We start from the raw sequence: 16,072 nt of genomic DNA, 5'->3' as shown, positions 1-16,072 counted from the left end.
ATTTATTTTTACTGAATAAACACGCTGTTTTCAGAGGAAATAAGGTCTCTAGAACAGTTTGAAGCTAAAAGGTTGGCAGGGTCCGCCACATATAAACAAAGTAAAACAGTATAAAACTGTGCTGTCTCTTAAGGTCAGTTTGTTTATTCAGTTTGATGATTCAGTTTTCATTAATGCATCTGGTAATATGATCTTTTACCTTATTTTTACAGTGTTACTGTTACTTTCACTCAACCAAATGATCTGAATTCACTCGTCCACCAATGACCTTCAGTATTATGAATAAGAAAGCAAGTCATCATTCAGACTTACACTGTCTAAAGTCTCCTCTAGATATTGATGTAGATTTGGTACAGAGAGGAGAAAAAGGTCGACAAAATCTTGTCCATCCACATGGTTTCTATGAAGCACAGAAAGGAAATAAGAGTTGTTATAGTTAAATTTAAATATACCTTAAAAATGTAGGACATTCTCTCTTGTATTCCAAAAATAACAATTTATTCCTCGTGCATATCAGGGCCTCGAGAATGTGCACTTTACCTCCCGAGTCCACTCCCGCTGGGCAGAAGGCGACAGCAGGAGGAGAGGGATTCTTAAATATAAATTTCAAACAATGTCTTAATAAAGTCCAGGCTTTTGGATCAGCAGCAAATTGACCAGACGTTATCTGGTGTTGGCTCGCTGTAGGAAATCCAGCCCAGATGTGAGGGACACTTGGTTGTTTCCTCTTCAAGAATCTCTATCAGGACAATTGACAGATGAAGAACCGCCTCACACATGTGCAGAGGAATGTATCGGTTACTGCAGAATTAAGGACTTGGCAGTGACAGTTCACGTGAATATGAATATGTGTGCGTGTGTAGGAGTGGTACTTTTAATTTAAAACTGACACATACCGATCCACGTGATTAAAGCAGGTGTTGTATCATATAACTGTTTTGCTAAATGAATATATGTTTATTTGTTCTCGTCAGTAGATTAATTTTGTCCAGGTAGGTTTTATACCTTCAGGCAGGCTGAGTGTGGTATTACAAGAGGCTGGCGCTGCTCTGTGACAGCCGTTGGGTTAACTCCAGTCAGCTGGAAATGGGACACTTATGCACATAACAGACATGACCGACGACACTGGCTCCTCTGCCCAAAGTGGAGGGAGATGAAGTGGTCTGCCAGGAAGCCCCGGCAGCAACGCTGGACTGATGGTCAGATGTTTGTTCTAGTCTGAGTGGAAAAAACCACAGTGTTTACACAATCCAGGACAGAGAATGGGCCAAGCCAGCTCACTGGGGGAATTCAAAACACTGTATCCCAAGAGGGCACCCTGAGGAGAAAAAAAAACTGCTGTCCATAAATGGGTAAAGCTAGGAGGAGTGAGGGTATTAATGGGAATAATAGAGATCCTGGCTGTGTTGTGCAGCTGTTGAGGTCAGACAGATTCGCTTAGATTAACTCCTATCGAATGAATTGACCCTGTTAACCTCAATGTACTGCAATAATTATTACTGTTCCTCGTGCAGCCGCATGCATGAGGTTGGTTTGTTGTGGCTAAGCAGCGACTGTGAGATTCATGCTTGGCTGTGCTGTAAAAGCTGTGACTGTGATAATAAATCGATACGGCCCAGTGTTCAGACAGAAGTCTCAGGAGAGTGTAAACATTTCTCTCACACTATTTCTCAGAGTAAGTGTTGAAGTGCTGAAGTGACTGTGAAAGGTGAAAGGACGCTTGGCTTTTATCCTGCCAACAGTTGTCAAATGTCAAATGAGCTCATAGCTGCAGGGGAGGACGGCTCCAACTTGCAAGGTAAAGTCATAAGTTACCACTTGCATATACGGATTAAAAGGTCTCAGTATTGTCTTGTTGAGACATGTTAAAGCTTCTTCTCAAAAGTTAAACTATAGCATTTGAAGTCATCGTATCATCCGAGGTGAACCTCCGGGCCTGCGATATTCTGCATCGAGCCATTTACTTCATCCTCTACAGGTTTTTAATTTTTAACCTGGTGGTTCCCACACTCCTCTCGCTAAACAAATGGTTTCCTTTGTCATTATAAAAGGACAGCTGAGAAATCTCTCCAGCCTCTTGCACTCAGAGCAAACGGCCAGCGTGAGAGAGACAGAACAAAAATGCACGAGGGTCACGTTTCATCGCAGGCTAAAAACAAGACAATTTCAGCGGCCTAACAAGGATTGAAAATGGACAAATTTCTGAAACATCAAACGCTGGCATTGCATGCTATCACTCATATCTCATCTCCTGCGGTGGGACTGACATTAACACCCCCGGGTCTGAGAAACTAAAGCCTCATTATCTAAACTCCCTGCCAAGCAGATGCCTCATTTAGTTCATGTGACTGTGTTTTCTCTCTTCCTTTTTTTTTTCTGACTATATGTAGACACACAGAACCAAAATTGCACACGGACGGACAGTCTGCACACTATGAGCTTAGCTTCTCCACCCAGATGTTGGCTCACTGATTCTCAGCACTTGTTGAGGATTAGTACTGTCTGAATAAAGTCAATAGCACTTGATGAGTTTAAATCAAGTGGCCTTCTTGGATAAATCTAACATTCCTGACTGTCATTACTCAGGAGCTAAACCCAACCAAACAGCTTACAGTTATATAAATTATGTCTTTACAGATCTGAGTGAAAAAACTCTGGCCCATCAGCAAATAATATGCTTGAAATGCATATTTTGACCTGTCGCATATGTCAGTCATATGTTTGTAAACCCGCTGACAGGAAGCGTGGGATGTGTCTGCCAAAGCAACTGCGACACACATGCATATGCAAGGCCGAGGTACTACATCATGGAACGACAATGCATTACGAGTGGTATTCATTAAACGATTACAATAAAGACACACTGGAATGTAATAATAGGATTACGATAAGACACGCGCTCTCGAAAGCTTTCACAGTTTGTCTTTTCTTCCTTCTTCAGGATTGATTTTGAGCTGTTACGGCTAATTCTGTTTATGTTACAAAGTAGAAATATTTTAACGTCTCCTCACGCTTCAAGCTTATCAGCCACGATCTCCCAGAGACCATCTACTGGGAAGTACATCCACATAATCCTCCTCTCACCCTCACTGTTTTTCTTTCACCTGTTTTCCTCTCTGAGCTTCTCGCTCCTCATTTCTCTCACAGACTCTCTTTCCACTGAACAGCTCCATCAGTTCTCCCTCCCTTCCTCTTCTCCCTCCCACCTTACCTCCTCCTCTCACTGTCACTGCGCTTCTCAGACTGAGGTGGGTCTTTTTAACACTCTCTCCCGACTCTCCTTTTACTCTTTACTCAGGACGTGATGAGGTTAACAGCGCTGTGCGTCTGCGGGACCCTGCTGGCCTTCACGAGTCTCTCTTGGACCACAGTGGACTCTGATGAAGGAGACCTCCTGGAGTACGACGGCTTTGGGCCCTGCGCCGCAACTCTGAGACCCGAGGGGCCGTGCAGACATGGGCAGGATGAGAGCACGTGCCCCTACCTATTCAGTATGCCGCCGCTGACTGTCTATTTGCCAAAGCAGCTCCGTGAGCTGGAGAAGATCGTGGAGGATCTGCAGAAGCTAAAGGACAATGTGGATCAGCTGCGGAGGATGTGCGCAGACTGTACAGTAAGCCAAACTGAGAGAGAGTGTGGAAGGCAGAGAGAAAGAGAGCATGAAAAGCTGAATGAGAAAGGTACGGAAAGACACAAGGATGAGAGGAACACACTGAACGAGAGAAATCCTGAGAGATTAAAAGAATTCAGACAGGAGTGTGGGACAGACAGGCTTAAACCAGGAAAGTCTATGAAAGGAGATGGTGACACTGACTCCGGAAAAAGAACAACTTTGGAAGAGAAAGGGAGAAATAAGTGGGAAACAGAAAGAGAGAGCAATAAAGGGGTCGTAAAAGAAAATGAGGATGAAGAAACCCGAAAAGAAGTTGTAGAAAATGATGGAAAAACTCAGAGAGAGGGGGCAAAAGGAAAGGATGAATTGGGGCAGGCAAAGGTGCCAACTGCTGGTGGAAATGAAAGAATAGTGGATATTGTCAGAGAAAAGGTTGTCGAAAAAAATAACAGGGAGAGAGAGACAGACAGGAATAAAGAAAAGGGTGGAAGGGGGATTTCAAAGGGAGATCAAGAGGATATGTTGGAGAGCGGAAAAGAGAGGAGGATTACAACTAATATAAAAAATAAGGAGAAAAAAGAAGAAAGTGACCGTCACGTGTGGCGAGACAAAACAAAGGAAGCAGAGAGAAACACCCAAACTGAGGAAGACGGGGGCAGTGATGGAATAAAGATGTCTGAGGCGAGTGATGAGCATACAAATAAGGATCAGGAGCAGAACAGGGAGGAGAGGAAAAAGGAAATGGAAAGGGGAATAAAAGTGGATCGAAATAATGAGAAACCGAAACGGACCGAGAGCATCGGGCGCGCAGAAAAAGAGAAGACTATAAAAGAGGGGGAGGTGGCGGGGGAGGAGAGGGAGATCAAAACAGAAGGAGGGAAAACAGTCCAGAGTGTACAGAGAGACAGTGATGGAGAATTATCATCCAGCAAGCCAATTGAGAGGACAGACTTTGTTTCAATCAGGCCAACCCCTCACTTTACCAGGACTTTAGCTCCGAGGCATGACTTCATGGACTCAAACGAAGCTGAAACCTTTACGTCATCTCTTCCATCTCCTCCTGTGTCCAGCTCAACTTCACATTTGATCACAGGTGTTGATCAAGAGATGACAATAACTGCTGACGGGCTACCAACTCAAAGCAAAGGCCTTGGAGCAGCTGGCATTTCTGAGCACCCGCGCCCTGATGCAGAGGCCGGTGTTAGGACCACAAGTAGGCCAACAATAACAGCCACAGTTAGCACACTAGGTGGCCCCGTACAGCAGATAACCAGAGCCACTTCTAGGGTCACTTCTATAACTAGCGCAAGACCTGGGGCAGGCCTCCAGGGGCGAGTTAGCTCAACTATGGCAACTGCAACCACCACGACTCCTCATCAGAATTTATACAAAACTACATTCCCACGAGTCGCAGGCCGCGGTTGGTCAACAAGGAAGAACATCAGCTCAAAAACTAAAATTGGAGTAAAACCTCTTCCAGGCCGTGGATCATTGCCCGGTGAAAATCATAAACCAGCAATTAAGCCTGAAGTAGACCGAAAGCTAAAAAATCCCAAGACTGACCGTAAACCTGATCGAGCTCCTTTGCATGACAAAAAAACAAAACATGACCAACAGCAGAGGCCTTCTCACCAAAAACCTACAACGGACCAGAGATCTAAACCTGACAAAGGCCCAAAACAAGACCAAATACCAAAACCGGACCAAAGACCTCCAACTGATAAGTTACCAACTGATCAAAGTAGAAATAACTTTCAAATACCTAAACGCGACCAAGAACATACAAGTGATCAAAAGCCAAAATCTCATCAGAAGCCTATGCTTCCGGTCCAGAGACCTACATCGCATCAAAGACCTGAAACTCTAAACAGAACTGGTTCTGACAAAGATCCTCGAGCTGACCAAGAGCCTGAACTCCCAGGTAATAATCAAAACTCGAAAAAGCCTCTTCATCCTCTTAAAACAGACAAGCCTGACCAGAAGCAAAAACCTCACAAAAAGCCAAAAAGTGAAGAAAAAACTAAACCGGATCAAAGGTCAACAATAAACCAATATGTCCCATCAGTTCGAGAGCCTGAACCTGAAACAGTTCGCCTCAAGCCTAAACCTGACCAAAATCCTGTAACTGAACTGTTTGAAAACCCTGATGAGAGTCCTTCACCAGAGCCTAAATCTGCCCAAGACTTATCACCTGGACAAAAGGTTACACCTGATCGTACCCTGACCAAACCCTCCAATCAAAAGCCTAAACCCAACCAAAAGCCAAAACCTGAAGGAAAACAAAAACCGGATCAAAGGTCAACAATAAACCAATATGTCCCATCTATTCAAGAGCGTGATCCTGAAAGAAGTGAAACAGCTAGCGTCACATCAAAACCCAAACAAAATCCTGTAACAGAATTAATGGAAAATTCCCATGAAAGTCCTTCACCTGAGCCTAAATCTGTCCAAGACTCATCATCTGGACAAAAGCTTTCCCCTGATCGTACCCTGATCCAACCCTCTGATCAAAAGCCTAAACCCAACCAAAAGCCAAAAACTGAAGAAAAACAAAAACCTGATCAAAGGTCAACAATAAACCAATATGTCCCATCTGTTCAAGAGCCTGATCCTGAAAGAAGTGAAACAGCTAGCGTCACACCAAAACCAAGGCCAAATCCTGGAAGAGAATTCGAGGAAAATTCAGATATAAATCCTACGACTGAGCCTAAATCTGCCCAAGACTCATCATCTGGACAAAAGGTTACACCTGATCATACCCTGATCCAACCCTCTGATCAAAAGCCTAAAGCAGACCAAAATCCTGTAACTGAACTGTTTAAAAACCCTGATGAAAGTCCTTCACCTGAGCCTAAATCTGTCCAAGACTCATCGCCTGGACAAAAGCACCCACCTGATCGTACCCTGATCAAACCCTCTGATCAAAAGCCTAAACCCAACCAAAAGCCAAAACCTGAAGGAAAACAAAAACCTGATCAAAGGTCAACAATAAACCAATATGTCCCATCTGTTCAAGAACCTGATCCTGAAAGAAGTGAAACAGTTAGCCTCAAGCCTAAACCAGAACGAACTCCTGTAACTGAACTGTTTGAAAACCCTGATGAAAGTCCTTCACCAGAGCCTAAATCTGTCCAAGAATCAATGCCTGGACAAAAGCTAATACCTGATCGTACCCTGATCAAACCCTCTGATCAAAAGCCTAAACCTCACAAAAAGCCAAAAACTGAAGAAAAACAAAAACCTAATCAAAAGTCAAAATTAAACCAATATGTCCCATCTGTTCAAGAGCCTGATCCTGAGAGAAGTGAAACAGTTAGCCTCAAGCCTAAACCAGACCAAAATCCTTTAACAGAATTTGAGGAAAATTCAGATATAAATCCTACGACTGAGCCGAACTCTGTCCAAGACTCATCATCTGGACAAAAGCGCCCACCTGATCGTACCCTGATCCAACCCTCTGATCAAAAGCCTAAACCCAACCAAAAGCCAAAAACTGAAGGAAAACAAAAACCTGATCAAAGGTCAACAATAAACCAATATGTCCCATCTGTTCAAGAACCTGATCCTGAAAGAAGTGAAACAGCTAGCGTCACATCAAAACCCAAACAAAATCCTGTAACAGAATTAATGGAAAATTCCCATGAAAGTCCTTCACCTGAGCCTAAATCTGTCCAAGACTCAAACCCTGGACAAAAGCTTACACCTGATCGTACCTTGATCAAACCCTCTGATCAAAAGCCTAAACCTCACAAAAAGCCAAAAACTGAAGAAAAACAAAAACCTAAACAAAAGTCAAAATTAAACCAATATGTCCCATCTGTTCAAGAGCCTGGTCCTGAAAGAAGTGAAACAGTTAGTCTCAAGCCTAAACCTGACCCAAATCCAAAGACTGAAGAAAAACAAAAGCCTGGAACAGAAATATTAGAAAGTTCAGATATAAATCCTTCGCCTGAGCCAAACTCTGTCCAAGACTCATCATCTGAACAAAAGCGCCCACCGGATCGTACCCTGATCCAACCCTCCGATCAAAAGCCTAAACCCAACCAAAAGCCAAAAACTGAAGAAAAACAAAAACCTGATCAAGGGTCAACAATAAACCAATATGTCCCATCTGTTCAAGAGCCTGATCCTGAAAGAAGTGAAACAGCTAGTCTCAAGCCTAAACCAGACCAAAATCCTGGAACAGGATTAGTGGAAAATTCTGATATAAATCCTACGACGGAGCCGAACTCTGTCCGAGACTCATCACCGCGAGAAAGGTTTAAACCTGATCGGGCCTTGATCAAACCTAAACCTAGCCAGAAAACCCCTAAAATACACCAAAAGCCTAAACCTGGGCAACCGCCTAAACCTAACCAAAAACATCCAGATCCTACAAAAGGCCAAAAGACGAAGCCACATGTGAAGCCTAAACTTAATCAAAGACCACAAACCAATCAAGAATTCAAAACGCCTCAGCCTGACCAAATGCCTGACCTTAACCCCAAATCTGTGCCTGACGAAATCCCTGGAGCAGAATCCAACAAAACATCCCAACCCAGACCACCAACCAGACCCAGAGTCAAGCCAGGAGCAACATCTGTTCAAAGGCCAAAACCATCAGTGCAACTAAAGCCAAGTCCAAAGACCAAAACAGTTCTAGATCCTCCTCAAATCACCAGGACGACTTCGGATAGCATCCAAAACTCTCAAACAGACATGCCACCTGCATCTGGCCATAAAAAACAGACTGCTGACGTGACTCATTCCCCAGGAGACACAGAGTTCAGTCCCAGCAGGATGAAAACTATCACTCTGAGTCCAAAAACTTCCAACAGCCTGGAGACCGGACCCTTCCCTCGCCTTCACGCTCCCCCTGAAGGCTTCACGATGAGCCCAAACAGCAGGATTACGTCTGATCTGAGGCCACAAACAGCCGGTCAGCCACCATCGATCCCAATGACAACAAGACCAAACAAAATCATGCACAGGATCCTCCCAAGTGTTATCACTAGCACCGGTCCAGGATCCACAAAGCCAAATCAAGCTCCCAATACTGACTCCAGGTTACAGCCTAAGGTACTTCACAATATGGAGGAAACAGCACCCAGACAAACTCCAGATCCAGACAAAATGTTGATTTCAGTCCCTGCCCCCAGTGCCAAAACTACCTCCACAACCAGCCCGGACCTCAGGTCAACCAACCCTGCCACCTCTGGCCCAGAGCCTCTGGCTCCTGAAGCTTCTACTCCCAGTGCACGCGAGCTGCGAGTGAAAATCAACCAGGTGGCTGCTTTCTTCAATAACAGCCTGAATCCTAATGGAAGGCTGACGGACAGACGACCCATAGAGAGCCCAGAGGACAGCGAGGGAGGCAGCAGGCCTGACGGGACAGACAGCAAACGACCAACGCTACCATCTAAAGGCAAGAGATGTTATTTTTAACTATCACAGAGCTTCATCAAGTAAGAAACTGTATGCAGGGATTGCAGGGTTATTGACAGAGCTTGTATTTAATCATACTACCATGTACGGCAGCAACACGATGAAATGTTTAAATATTGTCTGCACAAAGTGGTAAAAACAAATTAAATTCAAAAAAGGAGACATGTGCAACAACCAACCTCGTAAAACTCTGTTGCCTCTTGTTGACATGACATCACAATAATTAAGGAGAGAAAACTGTTATGGATTAGTATTTGAGTGCTTGTGATTTTACTACTCACTCAAAAAAAACAAACTGGTATGACCTGGCCTAGAAGGATTTTAGGTAACAGGACCATATGGTAAGCACTAATGACGCTCGTACAAAAAAAGTTCATAAAAAACCTGAGGCAATCCAGGCACGCACAATATGAGAAATGTATCAGACGAGGAAGGAAATATTATTTTATTATAGTGGCTCAGTCATTAACAAAGCCAACATGTTTCGACCACTAGGTCTTAATCAGGGCTTCATCCTGTTGTCTGAGATCATCGTCCTACCACATGTCATGGTTAATAAAGGAGGAATTTGCACACGTGTGCAAATCATGTGTTTGCATGAGTGTCGTGATCAGGGATCAAACCACTGACTGTGAGGAGACTAACAGCTTTAAAACATGCCTCAGAGGAGCGTGGCTCACTGTGGGTGAATCACCAAACCAATATAATAAATACTGTGTATTATTTCTTAATTACAAATCTTAAAACCTGGCTTACTTTTATGTCTCAAATCCAGTTTTGGTTTAAATTGCTACATGTGTATGTACTGTGGAGGACCACCTTGACAGACTTTAAAAGCACTTAATCTTTTATGGTGGAAAAGTAGTTTAGCACTGACCTGTTGCCATCTGACCTCATTTCACGGCAGCATCCCAGCTGCAAGATGATAATTTCACCTGCAAGATGAGTTAAAGCAGGTCACAAGCACAAATGTGTTAATAATTATTATAATTTCTTCCTATTCTCCTTCTACAGGTACCTCGCTGAGGAGAGACTGCTCTGACTACCTGCTCAGGGGCGACACAAAGAGCGGAGTGTACCTGGTGACCCCTGACCTCCGCAGCAGAAGCTTCTCGGTCTTCTGTGACATGGAGCTGAATGGAGGAGGATGGACGTTCCTGCAGCGCCGTAAGGACGGCAGTGTGAGCTTCAACCGCACCTGGGCTGAGTACCGATCGGGTTTCGGGGAGCTGGACGGAGGGGAGTTTTGGCTGGGCAACAATATGATCCATCTGCTGACCCGGGACAGGGACATGACGCTGCGGGTGGAGCTGGAGGACTTTGACGGGGTGATGTTGTATGCAGAGTATGAGCAGTTCAAGGTGGCGAGTGAAAGGTGGCGCTACAGGCTGTCAGTGGAGGGGTACTCGGGTACTGCAGGTGATGCTCTGCGCTTCAGCAAAAGTTATGATCACAACAACAGGGCCTTCACCACCCCAGACAGAGACCACGACCGCTATCCATCCGGGAACTGCGGGGCCTACTACAGCTCCGGCTGGTGGTTTGATGCCTGCATGGCTGCAAACCTCAACGGGAGATACTATGTGGGGAAGTACAAAGGGGTCAGAGATGGGATCTTCTGGGGGACGTGGCGTAACATATCTACAGAGTATTACCCCACCAATGACAGACAGTCTTTTAAAGCTGTCAGGATGATGATCCGACCAAAGGGCTTCAAACCGTGAGCTGAGACTTTCTGCTGAGGCGTGTTGGAAAAATAAACTTTAACCATAAGCTCCTAAGATGCTCTTTACAGTTTAATAAAACCTAATGTACTATCTACACAGTTATTGTACGCTATTAGCACAATGCTGCCGCCTTGTGGTGTTTGATTCTGCAATACTTTATCATTTGTTTACAGGATACAATGACGATAGGTGAGGATGTACATAGTTACAAAGGTTATAGTCCTAATTACATAGTATTGTTTTTATAACCTTAATATGTCATATGATTTTTTTTTTTTTTGAGAGTGTATTTTGTTTATGACGAGAGAGAGAAAGCCTCTTGTAAAGGATTATTTTTCATTGAATCTGACGGGTATGCAGCAACAGAGACTGATATTTTTTTACTACAGTACTGGAAAGCCAGTTGATGGTTGACGAAAGCTGTTGGGATGTTTTGTAATTAAGTTTGATTTGTTAAGATAAATAAAATTTATGGAAAAGAAGGGTTTTTTCGTGTTTGGTGCTCCTTCATTCTGTTGATATTATCTGTAAACAAAAGTACTAAATAACCAAAAAATTCAATAACAAGAAGAGTTCATTACAGATTTTAAACAGAAAAGAAACCTCAGTGCTTCAGAGCCTGTTGTGTAAATCTGATAAGCTACATGCCTCAGAGGAATCTATGCAAACGGGTTGAGACTCAAACTCCCGACAGCCTTTGCGGCGACGACGTCACCCACCACTTACTCGCATGTGCCTTCTGATTGGACAAAACCAAAAGAGGGGTGTTGCTAGGTTTACACAAGATCGCACATCCGGTTTGTCAAGTTTATCAGTTTCATGTGGACACAGACCGGAAATAAAAGATTCTGCCTTCAATATAAAAGACAAAAAAAGGAGGGAGTAAAGGACATTTCCATGTAAGGAGGCTGTGAAGTGCATTACTAAAGCACATTGTCACTAAACAGGATGTCTTTAAACGCATCAATGTGTTGAAATCTATTTTTAGTTCCTTAATTTCAGATCGGTGCTGATAACATGTTGCACAGTTTTACACTAATTTCTGTTCAGTCAAATTACCACACAGCAAGCCTTGTGCCAGGTTGTAAACCAGCATGCACACAGCACATAACTGCATAAAGACGGGGAGACATGGTCAGGCCAGGCAGCTTTTGTGTTGATTTGGAGCCACCTGATCTGACCGTGGCAGTGTGTCGAAGAAAATTAAACAAAGGCCATAGAGGTTAAGAAGGAATATGCATATTTTTTAAACCTACATCATTTATTGTGTCTTTAATATAACAAAATTAAGACTAAATAGTGTAGCAAAAAAAGAAGATATAAATTATCCTTGTGAATATATGATTTTGCATTTTATTTATTATTATTATTATTATTCTAAATGCAACTCACAATATTAGTGTTGTGGTTTTATATCTCATCATATTTTTCATTTCTTATTACAATTAATTTGTTTCCATTAGATCAATCACTAATATCAAGACTGATCATTTTGTAGTTAATTTGTTGTAATCATACATTTATTAAAAGAAGATCCATTCATGGTTGAGTCATAGGTAGCGCTTTTAATCTGAAAGGTCGTGCCGGAAGTGTTAGCGGTGTGCTAGCTGTAACACGCCGGGTCGGGACCGCACTGTGGGTCCATGTTGACAGAATGGCAGCGTGTTGAGCTCAGTGGTTTGTGTCGTTAGCTAGCTGAGACAGCAGTAGTGTGACACGTGTGGATGAGCTGGTTTACCGGAAGGTGTTAGCGATGTTCTGGAGCTCAGCAGGTCCGCGGGGATGTGTCGGACTCCTCCGCTGCTGGTCCCTCACAGCCGGCACCAGGACACTCTCAACCCCCAAGTGTCCTCTGCATACCTCCCGGCTCTTCTCCATCTCTGCCCCCTCCAGGTGTCCCCCACACGAGGAGCCTCTGAGGCAGTGGGCTCTGGAGGTGAGTCCCTTCAGCACGGTCCGGGCACAGCTGGGCTGCAGCATCTCCGTCCGCCCGCTGGACCTGCACGCCTTCCCGGAGGCTGACCGAGCCTTCATCTCCGCCCACGGGACGCACACAGAGCCAGAGGTCGGCCTGGATCGCTTGCACGTCCGCTACGATGCCCAGAGGAAGGAGCTGCTCATCTCAGCTGAGGAGGTTCACAGCTGCGTGTTGATAGATGTGGCTGCACCTATAAAAAGTAGTGAGTGTTTCTCCTGTGGATGGAAATGACCTCTACATGTTTACACAACACCCAGGGAGCCTGACTTTGACCTTAATGCTGATGTAAAGTGTCATCATGTCTCTCAGCTGTCTGTCTGGTGTCTCCCTAATAAACTCTGTCATTTTCTCAGATCTGTTCATTACGACTCAAGGCAAAGGCAACGTGCAGGTGAAGAAAATGGAGTGTGACGTCTGCGAGGTGCAGACAGAGATGGGAAACTGTTTGCTGCACTCTGTCAAGGTAGGACTCTGTCAACTTAAAGGATAAGTTCACCAAAAAATGATGAGTGACTGATGGTTACACTTCATACAACAACAATCAAAGGTGGTCCTGGTCCTCTCGTTGTTGTTTGTCATATCTCAGGCTCACCGTGTTGAGGTGAAGTCCGCTGGAGGGGATGTTACAGGTGCAGGCACCATCCATGGGAATGTGGACATCAGCACATGTGGAGACGGCGTAAGGACACACTTACACTCAGCAGTCATTAGAGGGCAGCAGCAGCCTGAATGCAGGCTTGATCTGAACGTGTTTACAGCTCTTGGAGACAAATCGTACATCACCTGGCTGCAGCAGTCCTGTGCAGTGATTGTTTGTGTGTTTCGCAGGCAGTGGATGTCAAGAAGCTCCAGGGCACCAAGATGAATGTTTCAACAGAACGCGGCCCTCTGAAGGTCAAAGCCATCTATGCCGAGTCCAGCTGCGTCTCCTCCTGCTCTGGCAGAGTAGAACTGGGGAATGTGCACGGTGAGCAAAGCCTATCCTCATCTATACTGTCTGTGTGCTGCAGCCAAACTCAAATATAGGGTTGACAACACTGAGTGGTGCCTGCTCAGGCCTGCGAGAGCCGACCAATCAGAGCAGGGGCTAAAACAGAGCACTCAGACAGAGAATGGACAGATTTTTGGACGTTAAAACATAGAAACATCTCCTCGTGGACACCTCAAAATAAAAGAATGAACCCGAAAATAAGCGTAACATGGGGCCTTTAAACTTTTATTAATATAATCTACAACCTGCAGCTAGTAGGACACATCTTTCCAAACCTCTCCTGCCCATGAGCCCTTGCTGCACACAGCTGCATTGTAAACTTGGTTTGTAAAGCAGTGACCTTGGTATGTCAGGAATCCTGGGCTCTGATCCAACAACGGTCATTACATTTAAGTGTAATGTGGTTGTAATTTATCGCAAACTCTGTTCTTGTGGTTTGTTTTCAGGGTAGCTATAAAAAAAAAGGATTTGATATAAAAAGACTTAATTCTCGGAAGTAAAGACAAACAGCGATGTGATGCGAAGAAATGCGTCACCCGCTGACAATTTTAATTTCTTCCTGATACGGATGAGCCGCACCATTACAATACATGGAATCAATTATCCTGTTGACAAGAGAGATCTATGTTGTTGTTGCAGACGGAGGTGTCTCTACAGCCTGTACAAGTTAAATAGATGTGATTTACAGGGATCTGAATATAATCTGACAGCTAGTTGAATTAGTGATATCTGACCCTTGGCTTTCGTTGATTTAAAGGTAACGCGACTGTGAAGAACGTGTCCGGAGATACAGTTATTGGTAAGCAAGCTGACCCTGCGATTGCACAATTCACCACGTATGGTATTTATCAGTGGCTGGTAAAAACAACCTGAGGCTATCTCTGCTCTTGCAGATGGTTCAAACAATCTCCTGAAGGTTTCCTCTAACAGTGGAGGCATTGATGTCTACGTGGGCGACGGTGGCAGCGCCGAACTCCGCACTCAGGAAGGTAAACATGAATATTCACCTCGTGAATCAGAGTTTTACTTCCCTGCTCCATCTGTGAGTCACACTCTTCTCCTTTGTTTGTCCCTCATTCTTCTGTGGTACATAGGAGCGCTGTGTGTGCGCGTCCCCTCCTCGCTGAAGGCTGGGGTGGAGCTCTGTGGAGCGTCGGTGGATATCAGCCCAGAGGTTGTTCTGCAGGGTGTAGAAAACAACACATCTGAAGGCCAAACCACAGTTAGTGGTAAGCCATCATTTTTTTTTTATTACATCACACTCCATGGTACAGGTAATTAACTAAAAACCCCCCAACAATTGAATCAACACAGAACGTTCTGTTTCCTTTCTATAACTGTGTGTTTCTCTCAGGCTACATGAATGCAGAGGCTGCAGTGGACCAGTGGGTTAAAGCTCGGGCAGACAGAGGCTCAGTCAGACTGAAGACACAAAGCTGGTTTGAGTCCCTGAAGCTCGGGAGCTGATTTATGAGTGGAGCGATTTCCATTCACAATGCTGAGGCCAGATGTTTACTGTCGCTCCTCCAGATTGGATGAACCTTTGATACACTGAAGTATTTCAAACTCTGTGCTCAGGATGTACTGTACTTTCAGTAAGGAACTCATGTATTGTGTATAGTATTTAACGAATATTCTGTATGTGTTAAAAATCACTGTACATACACTTAATCTGAAAAGCATCCGTCAACTGCACACCAGTGGCTTTGAATGTTAATTAGTTGCAGTTTGCCTCTTGATATTTTTTTAATGTTCACTGTATTATGTTATGTCTTCTGTATGGTATGTAAATACAATAAAAAATATCTCAGCCTTTGACAAGAGCACGAAAAGTGCTTTCCACCAATGAGCCTCAATCTCAATGGCACGTCTCCCTGGATGTTCTTATAGTATTAACATTTCAAAACAAATCCACACATGAACTTCAGTAAAAATAAAACCGGGTGAAACGCAATTAAAAAGTGTCACATAAACAAGGGATGATCCAAGATTGTAGATAAATACTTTTAATTTAAAGAGCATAAATGAATACACAGCATTTACAAACTAATATAAATCACAAAATGTAGAAATTTAGTAACACAATCAATTTCAACAAGCTCTGAAATCAGACGATCAACACTACATTGTTTAAATTTAAAGTGCTTTTTACTTCCATGTGCATCAAAATATAATTTCTTTTCATTAAATTGACACCAGTGATGGTCACAATCTCTATCAACCAGCATCAGATTGTACAGAACCAGCTGCCAAGCTTTTAACAAGGAGTAAGAGAAGTGACCACATTAGGCTCCTTTTCACCTCCTCGCATTGGTTTCCAGTAAGTTTTAAGATCTTAC

At 43.9% G+C, this 16,072-nt stretch overlaps 2 protein-coding genes across 2 annotated transcripts; both read left to right on the top strand.

The window, feature by feature from the left end:
• Positions 1 to 3,246: 3,246 nt before the first annotated feature.
• LOC311263204 (uncharacterized protein) lies at positions 3,247 to 11,208 on the top strand. The gene is made up of 2 exons (XM_084363124.1): positions 3,247 to 9,017; positions 10,052 to 11,208. Exons 1-2 carry the CDS (start codon positions 3,305 to 3,307, stop codon positions 10,759 to 10,761), a joined length of 6,423 nt encoding a protein of 2,140 aa, XP_084219250.1. The 5' UTR covers positions 3,247 to 3,304; the 3' UTR covers positions 10,762 to 11,208.
• Positions 11,209 to 12,358: 1,150 nt separating this feature from the next.
• Positions 12,359 to 15,412, top strand: fam185a (family with sequence similarity 185 member A). The gene is made up of 8 exons (XM_084363958.1): positions 12,359 to 12,944; positions 13,096 to 13,205; positions 13,329 to 13,421; positions 13,571 to 13,709; positions 14,491 to 14,532; positions 14,627 to 14,722; positions 14,828 to 14,962; positions 15,088 to 15,412. The coding sequence occupies exons 1-8, from the start codon at positions 12,518 to 12,520 to the stop codon at positions 15,198 to 15,200; spliced, it is 1,155 nt and encodes a 384-aa protein (XP_084220084.1). The 5' UTR covers positions 12,359 to 12,517; the 3' UTR covers positions 15,201 to 15,412.
• Positions 15,413 to 16,072: the final 660 nt, after the last annotated feature.

The sequence above is a fragment of the Pagrus pagrus genome (genome assembly GCF_965226575.1).
Source record: "Pagrus pagrus genome assembly, chromosome: 10".
In the NCBI taxonomy this organism is placed as follows: domain Eukaryota; kingdom Metazoa; phylum Chordata; class Actinopteri; order Spariformes; family Sparidae; genus Pagrus; species Pagrus pagrus.
The sequence above is the reverse complement of the archived record's forward strand: the minus strand, read 5'-3'. Positions and strand labels throughout refer to the sequence as shown.

Bases quoted from the DNA above. Each gene is read 5' to 3' on its own strand.
- LOC311263204 (XM_084363124.1), top strand. From the start codon at position 3,305: ATGAGGTTAACAGCGCTGTGCGTCTGCGGGACCCTGCTGGCCTTCACG. The intron at 9,018-10,051 runs GCAAGAGATGTT...CTCCTTCTACAG, and splicing joins ACCAACGCTACCATCTAAAG to GTACCTCGCTGAGGAGAGAC.
- fam185a (XM_084363958.1), top strand. From the start codon at position 12,518: ATGTTCTGGAGCTCAGCAGGTCCGCGGGGATGTGTCGGACTCCTCCGC. The intron at 14,723-14,827 runs GTAAACATGAAT...TGTGGTACATAG, and splicing joins CGAACTCCGCACTCAGGAAG to GAGCGCTGTGTGTGCGCGTC. The intron at 14,963-15,087 runs GTAAGCCATCAT...TGTTTCTCTCAG, and splicing joins AGGCCAAACCACAGTTAGTG to GCTACATGAATGCAGAGGCT.